The sequence below is a fragment of the Pteronotus mesoamericanus genome, unplaced genomic scaffold (genome assembly GCF_021234165.1).
Source record: "Pteronotus mesoamericanus isolate MK-2021 breed Mesoamerican mustached bat unplaced genomic scaffold, CSHL_Meso_final contig_202, whole genome shotgun sequence".
NCBI classification, from domain to species: domain Eukaryota; kingdom Metazoa; phylum Chordata; class Mammalia; order Chiroptera; family Mormoopidae; genus Pteronotus; species Pteronotus mesoamericanus.
Genome location: NW_026555086.1, coordinates 2269129 through 2293865, shown reverse-complemented (window position 1 = coordinate 2293865; position 24737 = coordinate 2269129). Strand labels below are relative to the sequence as shown.

Here is a 24737-nt window from a genome sequence, read left to right as displayed (position 1 = left end):
ACTGAGCTACACCAGACACGGGGCAGTTTTTTTCATTGTCAGGTGTACTTAGTGTATGTATTATATTAATAAGATAAGCTTCACCTAATATTTGTTTTCGAGTAAGTCAGAGGCCAGGAACGTGTCTTACTATTTTAATAAGTTGCTTCAACTTGAAGTCTCGTAATGGTTATTTGGTTCTAACTTATCGCATGTAGAGAGGGCACTATACAATAAAATGTCACGTGTTGGTCATCTTGGCGTGTCACCGATGTCAGTATCATGTCTGTGCAACTCCCCGTGAAGCTTCTGTCAGCACGAGCGTCACCTCTCGGCGGAGTCCCCGGCACCACCCGCGTGGTAGGGCCTCTGCCCGCCCAGTTTCCGTCACGCGTGCTCATGACTCCAGCAGGGCTGTGGCCATGTGGCGCGGCCCTCCGCCTGTGTCCTCCAGGGACGGGACGCCTCTTCAAGGCAGGGAGCACACCTCCGCTGGGTGACACCTGGGCGCCAGGCGCCCGGGAGGTGCTTGCGGGTGCTGGGCGGGCGGGTGGCTGTGATACAGAAGCAGAGCCTGAAGACCTTCTAGTCTAACCACGTCCTTTGGAGGCAGGAGGCAGGGAGCCCAGGGAGGTGGATGCTTTGCTTCACTTTTCCCAGCGTATTGGAATTTATTACACTTTAAGTATTAGATCACTGTACTGCTCTGGATTCAGCAAAAATGTTCCCTTCCAGTGAGTTCCAGAAGTGATGTGCAGACAGCGATAGATGGGTTACCTCATTAAGGGCTCTCTCATTGGTGCAGGCGGCCCCTCTGGTGCTTAGCAAGGAATCAGGCCGGTCGCAGGGGAGGACATTGCGTAAATCAGGTGATTCTCGGCTGGGTGGGGCTCCACGGCCCCTGGCTGGAGGCCCGCCTCTGAGTGGCGGGGAGGGTTTCATGTGGCCCCTTGTGTGTGCTTCCCTGTCCTGCCTGTGGGGTGACAAGAGGGGTGTCTGCAGACCTCTGCTACCTGATGCTGCGTGTGACATTTTGTGGTTTGCTCTGACGCAGCAGTTAGAGACCGACAGCCCCTACAGACACGTCTCGGAGCACTCATCACCTTGATTGACTTGTGCCACTTAAACAAATGACTTCCAGGCTGAGTTCGATTTTAAGTGGCTGGCCACTGTTTTTGTGAGCAAAACTGAGGTTTCTTCTCTAACCCAGACCCCCTGAAGTAGGAGCCCGTCCTGGAGTGAAAAATAAGAAATGTGTTAAAAATGAAATAACTCAGGAGACAGAAATGCATAAAAGACACATTTGACAGGAAAGAACTTCAGCATCAGTACAGACACACACAGTCTCCTCAATCAGAGCCGCAAGGGCTCAGAATCCAGGAGGCCCAGTTTCAGCTGCCTGAAGAGCCGTTTTTGGATAGTAATGCTTGCGCAAGCAGCTGTTGAAAAGTGAGCAGATCGGACACCTGTACAAAGTTGTACATCAGGCATAGGTGGACATAATACAAACAGATCCAGACTTTGGAATGAAAGAGACCAATGGAATCAGGTAACCGTGATGTCTAAACCAAACGACGCAGGCTGACGCGCCCAAGAGAAACCACCGGTGCAAAGGCCGTTGTATAATTTGTATCATCGCCTCCATTCAGGCTTGTTCAAGGAGCAACCTCAAACGTTGCTGAGTCTTTAAAGATCATTAACTTTCCATAATCACCTTGGCTGCATTCCTCTTAGAGTTTCCACATGCAGTTATAAAAACTAAATCCCCTGTGATAAAAATGTTGTAATTAAAATCTTTCCTTCCTCATCTGTTAATAATGCTCATCCAATGCCAAGGAGAACCCCTTAAACATCCCACTTCGGGGCAGTTGGCAGGCGTCCATCATCGCTTGCGGCCGGCAGCCTGCTGCTTGGATTTTATTGTTTTCACCTAAGATTTTCCTGTTCTTACGTGATCGGAAATAAACTCAGCTTCTCCATCTTACGACAGGACTTTCCGATCGTGCCCTGACTGGTGGGGGCAGGCAGGCAGGGCTGCGTTAATTTTCCCCAGCAGGAAGGGCTTTCGGTCTCCGGGGACGGGCGTCTGTCCTGGAGGGCGCGTCGTCTGGGTCTCTCTCCGGGCGCTCCCCACTCAGGGGCGGTCAGGGCCCCGCTGAGCGCCCTGAGTCTCCCTCGGGCCCAGGGGTCGGGACGGAGAGAGAGAAGGGGCTGGGCGTCCAGACGGGAGCTCTGGAACTTGAAGACGGAAGCTTTAAAGCGACTTGGAGAAGTTGAGGCTTCTCGGGACGCATTCAGACAGACTGCTCAGGGCGCCCTGCGGACCTGTGCGCTGGCAGCGGCACCTGATCGGGGGGTGGGGAAAGCAGGGCTGGGTCTCTGCAAACGAGTGTAACCAGGGCCGTGACCTCTCAGAGGCCTCACACTAAATCTGCAGGTGTCATTGTTCTTTTTTTGCCCGTAGTGCTTAAAATATTTTGAATTAGATATTACTATTTTTAAAATCTTCATAACTTAAGTATGTCCTATTTTTCACATCCTGTTTTCATAACAGTTGGCCGCAGCTACTTAGTTACTGTCCTGTCGGGTCAGTGATGGGCTCCTTTTGGTTCATCTACATCCGCTGCTTCCTCCGGTCGCTCGTCCTGAGACCCTCAGCCCCTCGGCGCGCCCTGCGCCTTCAGCTGGAGCCTCGCGCTCCCAGCGTCCAGGGCCGCCGAGCCGCGGCGCGGAGCTGCCCTGCTGCTGGGAAAGGGGGCCCTCGCCGGTTCACCCCAGTGCGAGCAGCCGCGTGTCCCTCGCGGCTGCCTCAGGAGCTAGGGGGCAGTGAGGGAGATTTGTGTCATACCCCTCAGGCTGCCCTGCTCCGAGCCACGCCTGTGCAAACGCTGGGAAGTGACGGTATTTTCCCAAAATCAACCCCAGTCACCCCTCCTTGGGACATAGAGTGACAGTCGTCATCCAAGGAGAATTTCTTTATGCAGGAACGCTCAATGGCATGGTGAATACATTTTAAAATTTTGCACTGGAATAGTCTTCCTAAAACGTGGAGACTTCACGCGGAAAGGGTGCCGCGCCGGCCGCCCGCCTGAGCCTCGTCCCTCGCACTGCAGCAACCCAGCGCGCCGGGGGCCGCGCAGTCCTGGCCTTGGCTTCCGTTCTGCCTGACACGGCGCGGCCGGCGCGGTCAGGCTTCCCACTGCGTCTCCGGAGCCCTGAGGCCTCTTCGTGACAGGGCGGCCCCGCTCCTCTGGGCTGACCAGCGGTTGATGGCCAGCGAGCGCGAGGGGCCGGCCTCGGGCCGGGTGGTCCTTCCGGCCGGAGCCGCCCCCGAAGGACCGACAGCCAAGGACCGACGGCCGGCTGGGCCCCGTCGGCAGTGCCTCCCGCGCCCGGGGCGTCGGCACTTCGGTCCTGAGGGGGCGGGGGTCCCAGCCGCCACTCCCGTGTCACTGAGAGCGTTTCCTTTCTGGTCACTGTTCGTCGTGCGGGCAGTTGCTCTGAACCGTGTGGGAGGGTGAGGACGGGATCTTGTTTTTGACCAGAATATTTTGCAGCCCTTATTTTACTCTCATTTCATTCAAAGCCTGAGGTATCGTTCTTCATATTGAATCATTAATAATTAATTGTCGCTATTTTTATTTCTCCACAAAATGAATGGCTTTCTGTAACCTCTCTACGTCATTGAATAGTGAAATGGATTTTTAAAATCAATGTTACAAGGTACTTCCAATCCCTTATCTCATGTCGCTGATTTTCAAAGTCTTAATAAATAGCTAGTGAAGCTATGAAAATACAATCAGCAAAGATCGTGTGTTATGGTTCTTACATTTCTAAAAAGGAAGGAGACAACAGGAAGCTCGTAACAGACCATCTTTTATGCAGATGTGTCGAGACTACAACGTCAGCAGGGACATTTCCGTTATTCCAGGCCTGGAGAGGGACGGGGGGCCGCCCGTGGCAGCGGAAGAGGCCCGGCCGGGTCGCCAGGGCTCCCGGGCCGGGGAGGCAGCGAGCCTTTGCCCCCGGCTGCCAGGACGCCTCCTCTCGTTCTCACATGGGTTAAGGATTTCACCAGGGTGATGTTTGCAGTTTAAAATGATTCACCTGTGTCATATTAAATGCTGGCATAATTGCCCGTTTTCTGGAGGTTGCTTCTTCCAAACAGCTCCCGCCAGCACCCACGCGGCTCTCCGTGATTCTCCAGAATTTCTGGGGCTGTTAATCCCTAATCACTTTCTCACGCTGATTGTCCACAGTTTCAGATAATATAACAATGCAACAGCTTCTAAACGTTCTTAGTACAGTAATCATGGTCATAAATTTTAAAAAATACTCATTTTCATGAAATGCTGTAACGTAAGACACTTCTTTTCCCAAGACTTTGCATTTGAAGATGCAAAAAAATAACTATTTTAGACAGTCCAAGCAAATTTGCAGTCTATGTCGTATTTAGTTATTCAACAGTCACCTGAACACACACAGTTTCCAAGCGCAGAGGAATCAGAGATATGCAAATCCTTCAGGCGTGACTCCGCCCTGCCAGAAGCTCGGGAGAGATGGAATGAAACCGGAACATCGTGGTGCAGAGTATTCTCACCCACCCCCCACCCGTGGAGGCATGATCCTGGGGCGACAACACAGGGGAGGCTGTGCCCAGGCCGAGCAAGGGCCCCCCAGGAGGGAGGGGGGCGTGTGTGCTCATTCTGAAGACTCAGTCCCCCACATGACTGGGTGCCACACAGAGGCAGTTTCTTATGAGGGAGAAGCAGGGAATGAGCCTGGAAACCCAGGTGGGCAGGCCCTCCCGGGACGGGGGCGGAGGTTTACCCGACGTCCCGGAAGACACAGAGTGAGACCCCAATTTTACTTTTGTGTTGCAGTCATGCTGATGGCAATGTGGGGTGGACGGGGAGAAAGAGGAGGCAATGTTCAGGAGATTTCTTAGATGAGTATGGAATAAACACCTCATTGAGAGTGTACGTTTGACGGAATAAAGAAACTGCCTTCCTAAAAGACCGCATTTCTGTGTCCAGAGCGCAGCCCCCGGGTGCGGTGAAGAGGAACACAGACCGTGACGCACTGACGTCAGGGGCGGGGCTGCTTGCTGTGTCCCGAGTGTCGAGTTCAGCTAATGACAGAAGCCAGCAAATTACTCAGCTTCCCGGGGATTTTTGCAAAATCTTTATTGTAATTACTACATAAATTAGCTTCATTAAATGCACATGAAATCCTTACAGAAAACACATTAAAATACGAATAGCAGTTTTCTAAACATTTAATGGGGAGAAAAAAACCTTTAAAATAGCCATCGTCTTCACATTACTCTGAATAATTTTGATTTTTTAAAGCACAATAGAATAATGTCACTGTAATGTTCCTGGGAGTCAACTCCTCATTTTAAAACTTTGAAAAGTCACTGAGTAAAACTGCTGTTGAGCAGCCGTCACAGATACAACCACCGGGGTGATGGGCAGTTCGCCGAAGCTTTGCGCAAACAGTATGTGTGATTCACTATTAACCTATTTTTTTAGTTGCATTAAAATTATTGTGCTTTTCAGTAATTTTAGTTGGAATATGTAGAGAGAATTTTTCTTCCCAAACTTTGAAATGTAACCTGCTGTTCACGTCACAGGGGCGCCAAGGATTTTGGATGCTGTGATAGTGCGGTTTAAAATAGCTCTTGAGCCTGCCTGTGATACGTGCTGCTTTTAGGGGCAGGAAGCAAAATGTGATTATGATCAGGCTGTCTTTTCTTAAAATATGGCCCACCGTACGTTAAAAAAAAAAATTCAGCCGAGTAAACGTGAGGCTCTAATCGGCTTTCTCAGGTGATTCTTGGATTGGGGAGCCTCCTGCCCAGCAATCAGAGGGTGCCCTGAGGGGCTGTGCGAAACGGATGGATTCTGTAGGAGGGGGTGGGGCAAGCGAGCAGTCTGCTCCGGGAAAGAACGGACTTAGACTCTGGGTACCTTTTCTTCAGGGTAAGGGAAGGGGAAGGGCTTTACTATATTGCACCTTCCTTCTGGGGTGAGGGGGTGGCGGTCACCTGTCACCTAGGTCACCTCCCTGGTGCTGGGACACTCTCTTTAAGTGCATTTTCCTTAATTGTGGTCATACAGGGTCATCTGTTGTCTTTAATGGCATCAACCTCATTAAAATATAATTTAGGATATGTTTGAGTACAACTGTATGAGTAAGTATTGTTATGTATTGCATTTCTTCTTGTTTTTTAAATGTGCACATCAGTAACAAAACTTACAACGCGATTATTTTCCTTCTAGATTTATTCCTCACGACATTATCTGCCTCGGGTACCTCCCAGTTTGAGATATGGAAAAACGTGGTAAGAAATCTTTTCTCAGAGGCTTTTTCAAATGATGACTTTCAGTAAGAGCACAGAATTTTAGAAAATAAAACAGAATTAGTTGCTTGGTCGGTTGGTTTCAACAATAAATAGAACAACTTTAAGAGCCGTGGGTTGCGTTGCCGCATCCAAACTGCCAAGCGTCACTGAAGGAGACGCCTCATTCGGCATCGGCTCCTCCGCGGGTCTCCGGCACGTCAGCCAGTCACACCAGTCAGTCTGCCCTCGTGCAGGCGCTCACGGGCCACTGCCGGGCTGTCCGTCAGCTGCTGAGGGAGGGCGCTGTCATTTAATTTGCCAGCATGGTGTTGTATTGAAGAAAACCTTTTTTAAAAGACTAATGCTTCCTCTTCGCTTTGAGGCTTATATTAAAAAAAAAAAAAAAAGCAGAAAACAGATACTAAACTTATCACCTAGGTGACCAAGATTAAGAAGTCTTTCCATATGTGTGTGTGTATATATATATATATATTTTAATGGCAAATAGAAGATTCCCAAACTGAAGTCATGATTTTATTCCATTCTTAGCTTGATAATGCATTATATGAAAGAGCAATCCATGAAGAATAAATTAGCCAGATCTTAAAGCTGAATTTCAGGCTCCACAGGAGAGGACATGTCACGGTCACCTTCCTTGGACAGAATCGGGTCTCAGGGCCGCCTGCGCAGAGGGTGTGTGCGGAGTCAGTGAGACGCTGTGTGTAAGGGGCTGGGCACCCCAGAGGCACTGAGCAGATTTTAGGCTCATCTCTCTCGGTTTCCAGCTATTTACTATTGATTGTCTTTTATTCGATCCACATTAAGTCCCTAACATTTATAGGCTTTTATCAAATTACTGATGAAAAAATAAGCGGATGTGAGACAACGGGAAGCACCAGCTTGGGGAGGGAGGTCCATCAGCGGCCGCCTCGGTCAGCACAGGGGGCGGGGCGAGGGTTGCCGGGCCCGGGGTCTGCAGTGCCCCTCTCCGCTGAGTGGAGCCGCCGGCCCTTTCCCTTCACCGGCCACAGAGGAGGAGGAAACCCTCCAAACCAGAAAGATTTATCTTCGTTTATTGTACCACTCGTTAAAAACCATAACCAGCCCTGACCAGTGTGCCTCAGTGGACTGGACGTTGTCCCGCGACGTGCAAGGTCAGGGCGCAGGCCTGGTTGTGGGTTCGGGTCCCGGATGGACACATGCAAGAGGCAACCAACCGGTGTTTCTTACATTGGTGTTTCTCTCCTTTTCTCTCTCCCACCCTTCCCTTCTTTCTAGATATAAATTCTTTTTTAATTTTAAAAATGTAATTTTATTTGTTTTTCTGGTAATAGAAAAATATGGTTGTCATATTCTTAATGATTGCTCTACATTAAATCCTCCACTGCCGGGGATATTTGTTTTCAGGTGGCCTTGAAAATAATACTTGACTCGAGGTAATTAAAAATGAGACAGTCAATCACTTTGATTAACTCGACCCAGTGGGCAGGGGAAGCCGTGACGGCGAGTAAATGTAATGGATACGTGAAGTCACGAATCGCCTCTAAGTGCCTAGGCTGACCAAAGGTAGTACAGTGGACCAGCTCAGAGGGGGGGTCTTTATGAAGAGACTAGATTTCGATTGGGACCTTTTCTCCCTTTATTCATGTTTTCTTTAAAGAAAACGAGCTGGCTGTGGGGCAGCAGACACTAAGGTCTGGCCTTGCCATGGGCCAGCTGGGCCAGCGGGGCACACGGCGCCCGTTAGGCCAGCGGAGGCGAGTGCAGGCCGGGAACTAGCCAGCGCGCGGGGGGCGAGCCCCGCGAACCGGAGGCTCGCGGCGGCCAGGATGGGACGCTCAGCTCGCAGCGACGCGCTGGCTGGCCCGCCGCGCAGAGCACGTCCTGATCTGTCGCTCCGCGGGTCCCTTCTGGAGCCCTCCAGTCGGAGAGGCACGACCCAGCGCAGTAAGTGGCTCTTCCAAAGCGATGCCACTTGCGAGCGGGCGCGGGGTCAGCACTCAGTGTCCAGCGCGCACCCTGCGGGACGAGCCGCTCGCTCAGTGTGAGGGGCGCTGACCGCCTTTGCCTTTCCTGCATTAAGTAGGCAGATGGCAGGCTCGTCACTGAAAGTCAGAGTCGCCAAGTGTCACTTTTAAACGTGGGATCCACTCAGAGTGATGGCATTGATGATGGCGTTTATCGAATCATTTTTATCAAGTGGGCATTACGTAACTGACAGGAAGCTGAGTGGAAGGAGAGCTGGCCGGGCCTGGGCCGCCGCGGGGCGTGAAGAACAGGGCTGGCTGGCGGGAAGTTAGGGTCCATGGGGAGCCGTCGGCTCCCCGCGCGCCCTCCGGGTGGCGCCCGGCACGCCGTCGCGGAGCGAGACCCGGCTCTTCCCCCGCAGTGAACGGGCTGGCGGCGGCCCTTCCTGCGCCGAGGCCCGCGGGCGCCGCCGGGGGAGCCCTCGCTGCTTCCGGGCGGAGCTGCAGGCGGGGGTCACGGGCGGAGGCGTTTCCGGGTGCGCATTGCCGAGGCTGCTCGGCGTCCATGGGCAGTCCGTTCACTCGAGCCGGCGTGACCGGGTGGGGTTCAGCCTCGCGCCCGGACGCAGGTCCCCACCCCCACGCAGCGCCGCCTTGTGTTTCACCGTAACAGTGGAGCGGCGAACCGGAATGATGTTCACGCGGTGCGACAGAAGCCTGACATTATTTATTTCCCTGCTTTAGTTAAACGCTTTATGTCGCAGTTGACAAATGAATTATGATGGTCTAACCCGGAACTGCCTGCCTTTTACAGGATGGGAATTTCTCGCTCAGCTCCGAACTCCAGGCGCCCCCGAGCGTGGTGGTGGTCGGGCAGTCGGCCTTCGCGGACTTCGGTAAGGACCCCCCTCCTGCAGCTCCCCGGCCGGCGGTGGCTCCGTGGCCGAGGGCAGCCCCCGTGCTGCCGCCGCCGGGCGTTGCAGGCTCGGCCCGCCCGCCCGGCGACGGGCGAGGGCGAGGGAAGGAGGTCGCGGGCCTCCTGCAGCCTGAACCCCGACGCCGGCTGTGCTCACACGTTAAGGCCAGAGCGGGGCGCTGTCCCTCGGCAGCTGGCGGCGAGACGGCCTGCGAGCCCGCTGCCCGCAGACCCCGCACTGTGGGTCAGGTCCGCGCCGGGCAGGGCCTTCAGACGCCGGGCCCCGCGTGAGCTCTCGGGGTCTGAGGGGCGCAAGGTTTTGTTCCGGTGGGAGAGGGTCTGGACGGCCACCGCCTGCGTCCTGCCCCGACGCCTCAGCCTGTGCCCGCAGCGCGGGTGGCGGCTCCCCACAACTAGAGGCCTCCGTTTCTCCTTTGGGAGGTGGCGCGGCCGCTGCCTCCGCCTCCGCCACCGCCTCCGCCTCACGAGGCTGTGGCGACGGACGCAGCGCCGGGGCGCAGGGCAGGGGCCGGGACTCGGAGTCTCTCGCTGGCCTGGCACCGCCGCCGCCGCTCGTTACGCAGGTGACGCTCTCAGCGGGCGGCAGGGCCCGCGGGGGTCCTCTGAGCGGGGTGTCGATGACGTGAGTCTCCACGTTGCGCTGGAACTGCGTTTTATTGCACTGCGTTCTCCTGTGACCTAGAGCAGATTTCTAGCGCCCAATTTGCAGCCTTTAATGCGGACGGTCAAGTGGCAGAATACGGGGTTTTTTTGGTGAGCCGGTTGGCGGGCCCTCGGCGCGTCTCTGTCCGGGCAGGCGGCGCGGGGAAGACGCGCCCAACGAGAGCGATTTGTCTGAGGACTGTGCGTTTGCCATGATGAAGTGCCTTGCTTTTACCAGAATTATTAGTAGCTTTATTTTAAGTGTTTTTTAAATTGCAATGAGCATAGACATTTACAAGTTCGTAAATTTTTTAATGTGCAGGATATAGGATGTAGCCAATTAAGAAACACTACATTTCTTCCCCATTTTTAATGACTTGAGGTAGTATATGAGTAAACTTTTTTTGTAATGTACCCGTGACCTTCCAATAAATATCCCGCAATGTCTACTTAAAAGTCCTTACATTCTTAGTTGGGCGTTATAAAAAAATAACACTGCTAGTGAGTCCCAGAAAGCAGATGGCACTGAATAAGCTTATGAATATTAATAGGTATAAAATATGCGTTTTCCTTACACTCGAATAAGCCAGTGAATTGCTTCCTGCCCTTCATCTTCCATCCTCCCCTCCCTTTGAGCCAAGTCAGGGGAAGTGACTGACGGGCAGGAAGTGAGCGTGACCTCAGACATTTGCCCGTCCTCGTGCTTGAACAAGTGCCCTCGCGCCCGGGAAGAACCCCGCTCCAAAAGCCAGGGCCCGGGCGGCCCCCAGCTCATGTAGGTCGTCTGGGAACAGAAGCGGGTACAGCTCTGATGAAGTTTTTAGCTCCCAACATAAAATATTAAAAGATATTTTTAAACTCTAGGCCATGCTGCGTATCCACAATGCTGCGGGCAGCGTGGTTCGAGATTAGTTCAGGATCCTTTAGCAAATAAAGACAGGAAATAACTGCAGTCAAGCATTGGGTGACGGCCAGGACGCGCTCTGTGAAACACGTGGTCAGGTGATTCTGTCGTGCAAGCGCCATAGCCTGCACGTGCTTGTACAGCATGTCACCTCAATACTGTAGAGTTGTAACACGGTGGGAAATACTTATACATCTAAATTCTGTATAAAAAAGATGGCAGGCCTGGGTACAGCACTCAGCAGGGCCGGAGCCTGAGGGCTGGGAGCCGCCCTGGGCGGGTCGCCAGGGAAGGCGAGTGAGTGTGAAGGCCCAGACATGGCTGCGCACTGCGTGGTCTGCACTGCGTGGCCTGCACAGACAGTGCGCACCAGGGCCCGGAGCTGGTGGAACAACAGGATTAAATCAAGCGTGAGAGGAAATGATGCAGGCGAGATGCGGTGAGTGCACGGCGTGCCCGGCAGCTGCGGTATTGACATGGCGTTACAGTGAACTTTGTACTTAACTAGAAAACACTCAAGTAACGATTGAAAGTATCCTAAGTAAGTGCACAGACCAGTCGCACAGCCGTTCATCATTATCGTGTCTGTATCGTGTACGGATTGCATGAGCCGTACTTTTACGACTGGCAGCTCAGGAGGCCCCTTTGCACCAGTATCACCGCAGACATGTATGCGTCGCACTGTGATGTTACTACGGCTACAGTGTCACGAAGCGACAGACTTTTTTTCAGCTCCTTTTAGTCTTACAGAATAATCGTATATGGGGTTCACTGTTGACCAAAATGTTGTTAGGTGACGAATGACTGTATTCAAGCTAATTAAAATGTTATTTCCTGTGCGCGACTGCTGTGTAAGACAGCCAGGATCTTTAAGGTGAGGGCCTTGCCTTTAAGGAATTTGCAGTCTCGTTAGGAAGACAAAAGGCAAATGTGTAAAAAAAATCAGGATAAAGAAACAAATAGCTGCTACCATGTAGGGGAAACCAGACTGCGCCTCACTGCTGTGTACGAAATCGGTGCCATGAGCATGGTGTGGCCGGGTCTCGTGACGGCTCAGGCGAGGCCAGGCCAAGCAGAGCGGGCTCACGCGGGGCTTGGGAGGACTGTGCGGTGTGGCTCGGGTAGCTGGAGGCATGCACACAGGCCGTGGGTCGCGAGTCCTGCGTGAGCCCGTTTGGCTTGAATAGAGTTTCTGTGAAAACGTGGAAACATGAAAATGGACCGCGGACACGCTGGAGGACCAAGTGAGTCACAGAGGGACGAATGTTCGTCTGGTTCCGTGGAAGTGGGTGGAGGTCATAGAACAACCTGAACACTCTTTTCTAAGTGTCTTTTTCAATTAACGGTAGAAAGTAACTGGAACAAAGTCTTCTGGTCTGGTGGGCTTCACAGACACTGATGTTGCTCGGGCATAGAATAGGAATTTAGGGGAGGGTTATTAGAATCTCCGAGATGCCTGAGATTTTTTTATGTCAAAAGGGGCAGATTTAAACTGCTTTAACAAACTGGATTTGAACGACACCTTAGGCAGAGCTCCCTGGCCGTGCCACCGCACCAGAAGCAATGGCTACTGCTGCTGCCACCAGCCCAAGGGAGCAGGGCCCGGGCCTCACGCAGGGTCTGCAGCCCACAGGTGCTGTTGGTAGGGGAGCCATCATTTTCTGGAAGGCACACCGTGCATGTTCCCCTTTTAAACTCTATATTGAGTCTCTTCCTAGGTAGGCTCAGAATATCAAATCCTAGAATTTCTACAAATTAGATGATACCTCTTTATTCAATTACATGGGACAACAAAGTCAAGAAAAATAAGGTACATTTTTTCTATGAAAGAAAAGATTACATACAACCAGACTTAGAGTAAACATGTATTAATCTTGTATCTAATGCCAGATGTACTAGAAATCAATAAAAAGCTACAAAACTGAAATGAGAACAGAAACCCTAGCAGAATGTCAGCATTTTCTGTAGATGGAATCACATTGTAAACCTCATAATACATACATTTATCTGTCCCAGCCTGCTGACGCCTGTGTGTCTGATAGTCACCGGGAGATCCTACTTTATTCTGCAAGTGGAGGAGGGATACCCAGCATGTTGGTGAAGCCTGGGGCTCGTCAGTCAGTCTCCTGAATCATCCTATAAAAAAATGAAGGCGCTAATGAAAAGAGGCGATGTTGTCATCGTGAACATTATTAACATATTGGAAAATATTGAACCCCTTAAAGACGGCATCACGGCTGGTTGAGAGCAAAGCTCGCTCGGCATGATTTCATCCTCAGATGTGCTCAGAAGCTTCCAGGAGACTTGCCGAGAGGATGTGCAGTTACCCCGGCCACGGCCGGGGGGACCAGGCCAGGGCTGTCCCCGGGCGGCGGAGGGAAGCGGGCGTATTCAGGCTGGAGACGGAGTTGGCAGGGCTTGCTGGTGGATGGAAGTGGAGGGGAGAGGAAAGCAGCAAGGGTGGCTCCCGGGTTTGGGGCCAGAGCCACTGTCCACAGGGTGGCACCTTGGCTGGGATCGGACTGGAGTAGGGAGAGAAGCTTTGCAGTGCTGTGAGCTGTTCCGTTTTGATGTGTTAACTTCAAGGTGTCTGTTAGACACTAAAACCAGATACAAGTGGGAAATAAAAGTTGCAGAGACACACCGAGTTAGATAGCAGCATAGCCCTGTTTAAATGCCTTTAGGAGATGGATAATAAATGAAGGATTGTCTGACCCAAACTATCCCAGCTTCCTAATCCTGTAAAAGTGACTGTGCTCCAGCCCACTGGCCCCTCAGGTATTCTTCCAGCAGGTCAGGCATGAAGGACCCCCACCCCGACCCCAAGGTCCTTTGCCTTTGCTCATTCCTCTGCATAGTGCCCTTCCTCCAGTGTCCCTTGTGGCTTATTCCCTCGCCCCCTTCTAGTCTTGCTAAAATGCCACCTTCTCCAGAAAGCCTTCCCTGACTGCTTTGTTTTAAACAGCCACCCTGCCCCAGCACTCCAGACTCTTTCCCTTCTTATTTTCCTCCGCAGCCGTGACCAGGGCCCACGCCGCCTGGCAGGCGCGCTCCCTCGACCCTGCCTCCCTGGCCTGGAGCCTCAGCAGCGTTGTAAACACTCGGTGGACGATATTGAATGAATAATCTAATTAAGTGAAAAGCTTTCTAATTAACTAATTGGTTTTTTAAGATCTGAGCCCAGATTTAGGACATATCTTAAGTATCTTCAACCATAATTCTCAGCCAAAGCTTCTGTCATTCACATGATAAGGACTGATCTAACATTAATTTTGCTCATTTTGATTAAAGTTAAGTGATTGAACTAAAAATTGTGAATCTCTGAAATAGATGGGTGCTGATTTAGGCAGAGACATCCTAGGTCCTTATCCATGGCAATTCTGAGTCTTTACATTCCTTCTTCTGATTCCCGAATTCTGACAACGTGTGTTATCTACAGTGTTTATGTTATTTAATACTCAAACAGACGACTGTGTTTGCACAGCGTCTTAATACCCTCTCTGATAGTTCTACTGCCCATTTCAGTCTGACATGACCAGAGCGAAAGCGGCCAGTTTGAACAGAGCTTGCTCTAACCTGCGGGGCCTTTGTCGCCCTCAGCCTGCCCCGCCCCGCCCCACCAAAGCAAGACAGTACTGTTAGAAGTCTTTGGTAAAACCGGAGCTTTTTGTGCGCACGTTGCCACATGGCACGGGGAGTGTTAGCCGTCAAGTCTCCTCCTAACGCCAGTCCAGCTCGTGTGGGCGTCCTTGTCATCCCTCGGCCCTGCGGCGGTTACCATAGCAAAGGCTGTCAGGCCCCGCGCTCCTGCCAGAGGCTGTGCGACGTCCGTCTTGGTGAGTCACACAGGCCAGATGTGATTCTGATAAATACCTTGAGTGCTTTTTGGATGGCGATGTGATTTATATCCAGACTGTCAAATGACTTCTTAAGGTCTTGGTTTTCTACATCCTCGGCATTTAAATCAGACCAGGCTGTGCTTGTTTCTTTTAAGGTGTATAAATACTGGGAAAAACAGAACCAAAATCCCTGAGGCCTTTAAGTACAGGGTGGTCGGTGATGGAGTCTTGGCTGTTAGGTAAGAGGCTTGATCAGTAAAGCCACGTCTGACGCGCTGTACTCTCAGAACTACAGGCATTTTCATTTGCTAATGGGACGTGATGTAGTGATGTGTCGTTAGCCCTGTGACTGTTACACTTAACCCACCGAAGGCCTGGCGTCGGGCTTCCCCAGGACGGTCTCCGTCCATCGACTTCACACCCTGCGGGGGCCTTGAGACACCCTGGGCTGTGAACGGGACGTTGGAAAGCGGTAAAGCGGCGGCCACACGGGAAACCAGAGCCCGCCTTCCCTGGGGCCAAGGCTGCGGAGCCCGTGCTCCTTGTCACGCACCGTCCCTGGGTCCCTGCTTCCTCAGCCCGGGCCCCGCTGTTTGACAGAGACCTCCTTCAACAGCAAGAACTGAAAAATAAAAGCACAGGGCAGGGCCCCGCCCCCGCTGTCTTTGCTCAGCAGCCCTGGGCGGGCGGGCGCTCCCCCAACGTCCAGCTGGGCCTCTGCCGTGTCAGGGGGCAGCAGCCCAGGGAAGACGTGGGGGCTACGCATCAAAAACCTGAACCTGCAACCCTAAGGCTTTGAAAAATCTAAATCTAACTCTGGGCCGGTGTGTTCTGCAAGTTTATTGTTGCCTAGAAACTGCCCAGACCATGAGGAAGAAGACATTTGTTGTCCTGTTTGAAGAGCCAGGGAAAGAGGCCCAGCAGCAGCAGGTCATGGCAGGGTCACGGGCCCCGGCTCGTCCTGTGAGCTGGCAAACGGCGCTGGACGCACGGGGCGCGGGCGGCTCGCCCGCAGTCCCGAGGCTGGAGGGCTCTTGGTTTGAATCCCAGCTGCCCCTACTTACTGTATGAACTTACGCAAGCTACTTAACCATTTTATATTGTGGTAACACAGCGTTATTGTGCTTTGCTAAATGAAAAGCTTAGTTTGAAATTCTGCATATTATCCTAAGAAATCTAATTTGACTATTATATTGCAATAATTTTTGCATCATGTTCTGTTTATTTCTGTGCCAGTAATTTCTCTTGTGTCAATGATGTGCACTTCTGAAAAATAGGAAGTGATATACTTTATATATTACTGTGGCAGTAAAAGGTACATTTTTATTTTCGTATGTGTACTTCCAGCTTTATATGAATAATGAACCTCTAAAAAGTGTTTCTTTGTGTGTGAGCACATTACCTGTCATGTCTCCCCTGTCTTTTGACCAATATGATGGGAAAGGAGTATTTCTCCCCTTACTCGGCATCTATTTTAGCAAGAAATGCAATCCTAGAAACCCTGTGTAGAAATCTCTTAGCTTCGGGCCCCGCATGCTGAAATGTAAAGAAAGCCTGGAAGCCCATGCAGAACTCCCCGCCCTGAATCAGCAGCGCGACCTGCAGTGTTTGTCTCTCGTGCCCAGTACAGCCACCCCGGCGCGCCTTCCGGTGCTGGGGGGAGCCGTCTGACCCGCCCCCGGGCTGGGCCGGCACCACTTGGTCTCCCCTGAAACTCAGCAGTCACTTCATTTGTGTTTATTATTGAACCCAGTTCCAAGGTACAGACCAAAGTATTTAGCCACCCTGCCTGCACCTCCGCTCCCTCCCCCAGACGAGCAGCACTGGCCAGGCCCTGCGCTGTCGCTCTCCTTCCCCCGGAGCTCGCGCCTGAGTGTCCTGCGGGCCGCGCCGCGGGGGGGTCCCGGCAGGGAGGGCCTCGCAGAGCACACGCTCTGTCCTCTGGGCGCCGGCCGTGTGGTCCAGCACGCAGGCAGCGCGCCGCCGTGACCGAGGGGACCTCCTGACCTAGCCGCGCCGCCCCTGGCGGCAGCCACGGCGAGGTTCCTCTGGACCGTGTTTTACAGATAAAGGTCAGTTACTACACGGGGGATTCAGGCTCTGTCCTGAGGCCTGTGAATCGTTCAGTAAGCGGTGTGGCACGACCGATGTGCCCATCTGTGCTTCGGGCTCCTAGCTCATGCCTTACGCTGCAGGGACTCCAGGGGAATCGGAGACGTAAACGTAGAAATGATGTCCCTGGACCCTGTGAACTGGAAGGGCCTTCATAGTTACAAGCAAAATTTAGAAGCTATAAAGGAAAATAATAAATCACAGCCGAAAGAATCCTGAATGTAGAAAAAAGACGCCTACAAATTGGCAAGAAAAAGACCAACAACATCATTAATGAGAGAGAAATTGTGATTTACAAAGTTGGATCGGTCACCTGGTGCCAGAACAATGAGTTGTAATTTGCTTCAAACCACAGATCAATTAACTTCATGAGACTGAAAATGTTAGGAATGTTCAAGAGAATAATATATATATGACTCTTTCTTATGTGTATCTTCTTTGTCTCCTGCTTGATTAAAAACAGAAAAACTATCATACAGGAATTCATTATTAATCCACTCTTATGAGAACAATAACTTTATTTTCATGTCCTCTTGTTTTTAAAATCAAAAATTTTCAGAAAATTAGTTTGAATTGTTAAATATATTTCAGTAAAATGATGAATCTGTTTTAGGGACAAATTTTATTTGAAATCTGGCTCCAGGGTGACATCGGATGGACGTTAACAGTTGTTTGGTGCGCGCCGTAGTCTGGAGCGATGAGCCGTTCCAAAGGCCGCCCTCCCGCTGCGGGTTAGCAAATCAGTTCATCAGAAGGCCGTTCCTTCTGTCAGCTCTGCCGAGGCTTTCAGAGGGACTTCTAGCCTTCAGGGACGCTTGGCAAGGTGGGACTGAGGTCTGAGGAGAAGGCAGCTTGAAGATCTAGTTCCTGGGGCTTTTGTCAAGAGCGTGGCCTGGCCCCCAGACTGCTCCCTCCTTCAACGCAGCTGGCAGTCACACTGCTGCTCCGAGGGTTTGCTCAGCACACCCTCGTGCCTACCCTCCTGCCTCTGATTCACATGGAGCTTACTCTTCTGAAGCTGCTCTCTTCCCCAGGCATAAGAGTTTACGGAAAAGTAGAAGATTCCTGTAATCCGAGGTTAAAAAAAAAGATGTGCAGATTGTAAAAAACAAAGACAGGCTATGGAAACATTCTAGGTTAAAGGAGACTGACGCTAAAAAACAACCAAATGCAGTTCCACCGCCAGACTGGGCACTGTGTCCCAGGAGCAGAAATGCTCTAAAGGGCATCATTAGGTCAATGGACAAAACTGAAATATGCATACATAATACATTTGATAAAATTACCATGTCTCTGTGAATTGGTGACTGTGCTATGGTTATGTATGAGAATATCCCTATTACCAGGAAATACACACTCAAGTATTTAAGGGGAAAGGACCATAATTACACAATTAGGTACGTGGTTCAGAGCAAGACTGATTTCGGGGAGCACGCAAGTGCTGAACCAAGTGGAGTAAAAGGTGCCCGCTGGGCAAAGCTGGTGGAGAGTTTACAGGCGTTCCTTGGAGTATTTTTAGGGTTTCAATTTCAGGTTCAAGTTTTTTTCTCAATAAAATTTTTTAGAAATCACATACAGAGAGGTAACACATATAAGATTTGAAAGTTTTTCTTTAAGAAAGAGAAAAATTCCTTTGGGTATGAAGTTGGATGCTCAGAAAGCCCTTCCGCCCCGCCCCCTGCCTGTCCAGAGTCACCCGGCTCCGCGCCCCCGGGGCCTTGCCTGCCCGTTGTGCTCGCAGTGAACGTGCATCAGCTCATTGAGATGGTTGTTTGCCGGCATTAAATACCAGCCAAGCCACGGCCAAACTCCTTGGGGGGGGTAGGACACTACTTGGAAGGAAGGACTGGGGGGGGAATGTAAACCATAATCTGACCCTGCGTGGTCGCCATCGGGGTGAAAAGCGAAGCAGAGGCTTCATCATGTTCTTCTCATTGGCCCCTCATTAACCTGTAATAAAACGGCTGGTTTTTACCGGCGCCTATGCTGTTACCAGAGTCAGCCTGTGGATCACATTTTGCATTTAGTGGTTACTTGGCCGGCTCTTTTTGAGTTATCTCTGTAACCACAAAGTGCATGGGTGCCCCGCAAACCCTTCCCCCCGGCAAGCACCCCCAGCCGGCGCCCTCCGGCGCCCCTGGCTTCCTCCACGGGAGGCGGGGCGCTCACACGGCCCGCCCACGGGTGTTTGCTGCGCTTCCCGTGGTGGGTCAGCTGTTTTATTTCTTGTTCCCCTCCTCCGAGGAAGGGTTTATCGTCACCAGTGGTGCTAATCATGGGGCTCATCGGTAATTAAACCATGAAGTTAATGAAAAAACTCATTTTTCATTTAAGTAAAGGCACCGTGCTGAGGTCCACCGCCCCCCCCCCCATCGGCCAGGCACTCCTCCCCCTCAGCCCTAAACTCTCTTTCCTTTCGAATACATTAGTGTAGACTCGATGACCTTGTGGTGGTTCCGTCTCCCTGAATATATAACCCTCGCAGGATGGACATCTCTCCGCTGTCAGCCCTGCACCCTCTCCCATCAGGCGCGCTGCCTGGGCGCGTGTCAAGTGCAACACGCAGCCATGGGAACACGTCGCAGGCTAACGCGACACACATCAGGCCCCAAATTTAAAAGCCAGGTGACGGCTCCATGGTGAAGGTCCCTTCGGGATTTAGCCCAAGTACATAAAAATCTGTCCAACCTCCCCCGCCCAGGTCAGGCTTGGGACCGCGGACAGGAGGGGCACGGTGGTGGGGGAGGGGCGCTGCCTCCAGGTCCCCAGGAGCCTCATCTCGGCGGTCTTTGCAGGCCCCAGGCCACTTTTCAAAAGCCCTGCAGCTAGAAATGACATCTGGATCCCCTTCACTAGCTTTTTTATTGATAAAAATTTATTGCTGCCTTTTAGAAGCCAGGGGGCTGAAGTCCATGCTTTACAAAAGACACTTAAAAACATGTATAAAGATAAATTATGTGTAAACACACATTGAAAATATGCTGTATAATCATGGGTTACTCTTGACATGCTTATTTTTCTCCTGTGGCAGCAGTGATAATTATGTAAATAAGCTAAAAGCCACATTTTAAAAAATTGATGATTTTAACATCAGAGCCCAAAGTGCGGTCTTTTTTCTAACACTGGATAAATATTTAACTACAGAAAAGTGAGTACTTTAAAACCAGAAATAGCCCAGGTAATAGGAAGCAGGGCCAGAGTAATGTTTTTAATTGAATCCCATTTAATTACAAAGTTATGCATCAGATTTTTCGATTTGTTCAAATTGGCGTCGACTGGGGACCAGTAGAGAACGTGGTCTGCTGTTTGAGAACGCTGGTTTTGTGGCTGCTGATAGACCTGAGTTTCCTTTGGCAGATGGAGATGGACACACGGACCACTTGCTCCCGGGCTGTGAGGATAAAAACTGCCAGAAAAGTGCCATCTACTTAGCAAGATCTGGAACAGCGCAGGTACAGCAGCTGGGCTCGGGTGTGAGTGGGGTTGCATTCTTGAAAAGGTCCTCGGGGGTTGGAAAAGCTACCTGAAGGTCAGAACAGAGAGAAAGGAAAAAGAAATTACTGACTTCCTCACTTAATGAAATTCATGCCAGTCTATTTTTTTTTATTGGTTTGTTGAGGGGAAAGTGCTGTTAGAATAAATTCTAGTGAAGGAAACCTATTCTCGATCCTGTAATGAAACGCTCTGTTAGTATTTTATATGCTGGGAAAAAAGGTAAAACACTCTAACAAAGGGTTAGGCAGAACATTGTGTCTGTGTATTTTCAAGGCTAATCTCAATTTTATTTGTGAGAGCAAAATCCGCTTCACTCTCTCCTGCCGACTTCCCCTGGAGCTGGTAGGTAAACAGTCTGGGATTGGATAGTCACAGCCTAGGACTAACGCGGGAGTGGCAGGCAATGACTCCGAGAATTTCTCCACGTTGGTAGCACCTGAAAGGCGCAATTAACCTGTTCTCATTTCTATTTGGGGTTAGAAAGGATAGAATAATGTAGTGGGTTTTACAGCCCTTCCAAGTAAAAAGATCACATTTTATACACTTAAAGACACTAAAGACAACAAAACGAGTCTTGATGGTCAACAGCGTGGTGATCACCAGAGGGGACGGGGGGAGTAGGCGCGGGTAAAGGGGACAAACGGTGAGGGAAGGGGCCTGACTTGGGGTGGTGAACACACAGCACAATATGCAGATGATGTGTTAGAGAATTGTACCCCGGAAACCTGTATAATCTTATTAACCAGCGTCGCCCCAGTAAATTCAATAAAATTTTTAAAAAAGAAAACAAGTTTTCATACAGTCAGCATTCTAAAAATCATGTGGCTATTACACTCCTAAGGTTTAGTATCTTGAGCTGTGTGAAACTCCGAATCACTGAAAACATCAGGCTGAATAACCCTCGTCACCAGCTCACAGGCGTAAACAGCAAACCGTAACGCCAGCCTGTCTCACGGGACAGACTGCTGGGAGCTCCGTGTCAAATCACAGTCGTCCCTCTTGGGAAAGCAGATGTCACCGTCCTCTGGCGACTCTTAAGGATGTCACGTTAATGCAAAACTTCTTACTTTTCAGACCCTAACCCAACGCATTTACCCGGACAGGAACACTTTATCCTCATTAAAAACCTTCAGCCTCTTCAGGAATTTGTGATAACCTGGCATTTTGTGAAATTTCCCATCTCCCAAAACAAAACTATGTTTTTCTTCAGTCTAGTGAAACATTAAAACGTTTTGATGACGTTTAATACCTTTTGCTTTGCAAAAGATTGAAAAATTAGTGAAAGATGCAGACAGGTTTTTTAAAAGAGCTTGTGTTTTGTGAATTGGTCTTCGTCATTAGGTTCTCTCTTGCCCCATGGCAAACCGCGCCCACGAAGTGCTCGGGACGCCCTGTGTGCCGTTCCTGGGGCGGCCCACCTGCTGGCAAGACGAGGCCGTCCGTCCGAGGGTGCGTCTGCCAGGCGTCTCCCTGCCCCTGCCCGTGTCCCTGCTCTTAGTCAGCTGTGGGCACAGCTGTGACTTTAGTGGCCCCTTTTCCACACGTTAGATTTTTAGTACGCGTTGGGTTAAGAGGAGATTTGGGCATTCCGAGGAGAAAGGGATTTCCAAAAGCTTTTTAGAAATCAACCTATTCTCTCTGTTCTCTTCATTGTAATTAGGATAGAAATAAAGAATTTACTGAAATTGTAGCTTCCAGTTGTTTTGGAACGAAGTTCTTTGTCCCAGGCAGGCGGAGCTTGTTGGGACGGGCTTTGTCGGGCTTTGTCGGGCTCTGGGTGAGGACGAGAGTCACCGCTACGGGAGAGGCACAGCAGGAGAACCAGGTGGTGCAGACAGAACCTGGTTGTGTTCTGACTCTTCCTCAGTGGGTCCTCCTCAGCGGACATCAGCATTAGATGTCACAGTTTGCTCCAATATACAAAAGTAGAGGTTACATTTCCAGTAAACACAGTTTTTCAAGTAGGCAATCCAACTGTGTCGTTCTTAACGTCATTTGGATCCTAAGATTCCATGGTTCCATGAAGCACCTTTCAGCTCTCTGTGCCAGTTCCGTGAAAGACAGCTAGCGATAAATTTGAAAGAGAACCTTTTTTTCCCCTGAGTGGTAAGTTACCTATTCGTCAAAGTAAATTATAACACCCTACACATTGTAGAGATGAAGAACTTAAGTTTATCTTGAGGCCTTTAGTGGATTACCTGCTTTGCAAACGCTGAACCTTTTCTCTGAAATGCCTGTAACATCTCTTCTTTTTCTCCCTCCCACAGTGGGTTCCGGTCCTGCAGGACTTCAGCAATAAGGGCACACTCTGGGGCTTCGTGCCCTTCGCGCAGCAGCAGCGACCTGTGGAAATGCCAATCCCGGTCACCCTTCACATAGGGGACTACAACATGGACGGCTACCCCGACGCCCTCGCCATACTGAAGAACACATCTGGGAGGTAGGAGGTGCAGTCGAGTGCGAAACATTGGTACAGTTGCGTCGCGATGACATTTGTGACAGAGTAGCACCCACATGTGGCACGCCCTTAAGTGAGAAATGAGACAAGCTCAGGTCCTATTTCCTTACACGGTCCCTGGACTTCTTCCAACTGCCTAGAACACCTGTTCTTTTCAGATTTATTTTCTATAGAGCAAAAGTGAGTATCTAATATAAAGTCCAAAACTTACTCTTTTCTTCAACAGGATTTGATATTTAAAAGGTCAAGATTTTTGATCACTAAATGCTCCCTTACTCTTTTTTTCTTCTGGACCCGTTACACTTTGAGACTGAAGACAATGGCGGTTAAAAGCTAAGCCTGGGCTTCCCCCTCAGCCCAGCCGCTTCCCCGCCGTGTGACCAAGTGCGGATCGCCTCTGCACAGCGAGGGCAGGTGCTGGTGCCTGTGTCGGGGGTTGGCGGGAAGCATGAGGTAACGCTGCGTGGGGCAGTCACGTTGCTGAAGGAACTGGGAGAAGAGCAAGCATAGCCCAGAGTGAATAGAAGAAAGGAAATGATAAAGGTTAGAGCGGAAGTAAAGGAAATAAAGACTAAAAGACAATAGAAAAGATCAACAAGAGTAAGAGCTGGTTCTTTGAAAAGGTAAACCACGCAGATAAATTGTTAGCCAAACTCATGAGGAAAAAGAGAAGGTGGACCCAAGTAAATAAATTCAGAAATGCAAGCAGAGCGACACCACAGAAATACAAAAGATTATGAGGGAATGCTGTGAACAATTATACACCAATGAGCGGGGACTACCTAAAAGAAAAGAAGTGGGTAACTTCTTAAAAACATGTCGTCTTCCAAGGCTGAATTAGGAAGAAACAGAAAATCTGAATAGACCTATTACTAGAAATAAAATTGAATCAGTAATCAAAAAAACTTCCCCCAAACCAAAAACCAGAACCAGACAACTTCCCAGGTGGGTGCTACCAAACGTTCAAAGAAGAATTAATACCTATTCTTCTCAACCTAGGCTAAAAATTGACAGGGAGGAAAAGCTTTCTAACTCATTCTACAAGGCCAACACTACCCTCAGCCAAAGCCAGAGAAAGAAACTCACAGGCCCATATCTCATATGAACATAGATATAAAAACCCTCAACAAAATATGAACAAAACAAATTCAACAATACATTAAAAATCATACACCGTGATCCCATGGAATTTACTCCAGGGATGCAAAGATGGTTTACTATCCACAAATCGAATGTGATACCCTGTCAATGGAGTGAAGGATGAAAACCATAGGATTATCTCCATTGATGTAGAAAAACCACTTTAAAAATTCAACATCCACTTACGATAAAACCTTTCAACAAACTGGGTGTAGAAGGAACATCCCTCGTCATAGTGAAGTCCATGCGTGGCACACCCACAGCTAACGTCACACTCAGCGGTGAGAGGCTGGAAGCTTTTTCTCTAAGATCAAGAACAAAACAAGCAGGCTCACTCTCACCGCTCTTATTCAGCGTAGTATTAAAGTCTTCAGCATAGTGATCACAAGAAAAAGAAACAAAAGGCATCAAGTTGGAAAGGAACAAGTAAAACGGTCACTATTTACAGATGATATAATATTATATATAGAAAACTCTATAGATTCCACCAAAAAACTATTAGAGGTAATGAATCCAGTCAAGTTGCAGGATACAAAATCAATATATAAAAATCTGTTGTGTTTCTTTACACTAATAATGAATTACCAGAAAGAGAAATTAAGATAACAGTGCCATTTAATTTAAATATTTAGGAACAAATTTAACCAAGGAGGCAAGAGACCTATACCCTTTAAACAATAAGACATCGACAAAAGAAATTGAGGAACACAAATACACATGGAAGGGTGTACCATTGTCATGGATAGGAAGAATTAACACTGGTAAAATGTGCCAGAGTACTCCTCAGATTCGTTGCAATCCATATCAAAATACCAGAGGCATTTTTCACAGAACTGGAATAATCTTAAAATGTATATGGAACCAAAACAGATAGTAGGAACCTCAGGAAAAAAGGGGAGAAGGACATTTGAATAAATA

General features: G+C 49.9%; 1 protein-coding gene across 1 annotated transcript in view; it reads left to right on the top strand.

Moving 5' to 3' along the window:
* Window positions 1-24737, top strand: part of ITFG1 (integrin alpha FG-GAP repeat containing 1) — a 90431-nt gene that overhangs the window by 30509 nt on the left and 35185 nt on the right. Inside the window, exons 7-10 of the mRNA XM_054570304.1 lie at window positions 6264-6325; window positions 9107-9188; window positions 20084-20178; window positions 22489-22661. Of these exons, the coding sequence (XP_054426279.1) occupies window positions 6264-6325; window positions 9107-9188; window positions 20084-20178; window positions 22489-22661 (412 nt within the window). The remainder of the gene's footprint in view (window positions 1-6263; window positions 6326-9106; window positions 9189-20083; window positions 20179-22488; window positions 22662-24737) is intronic.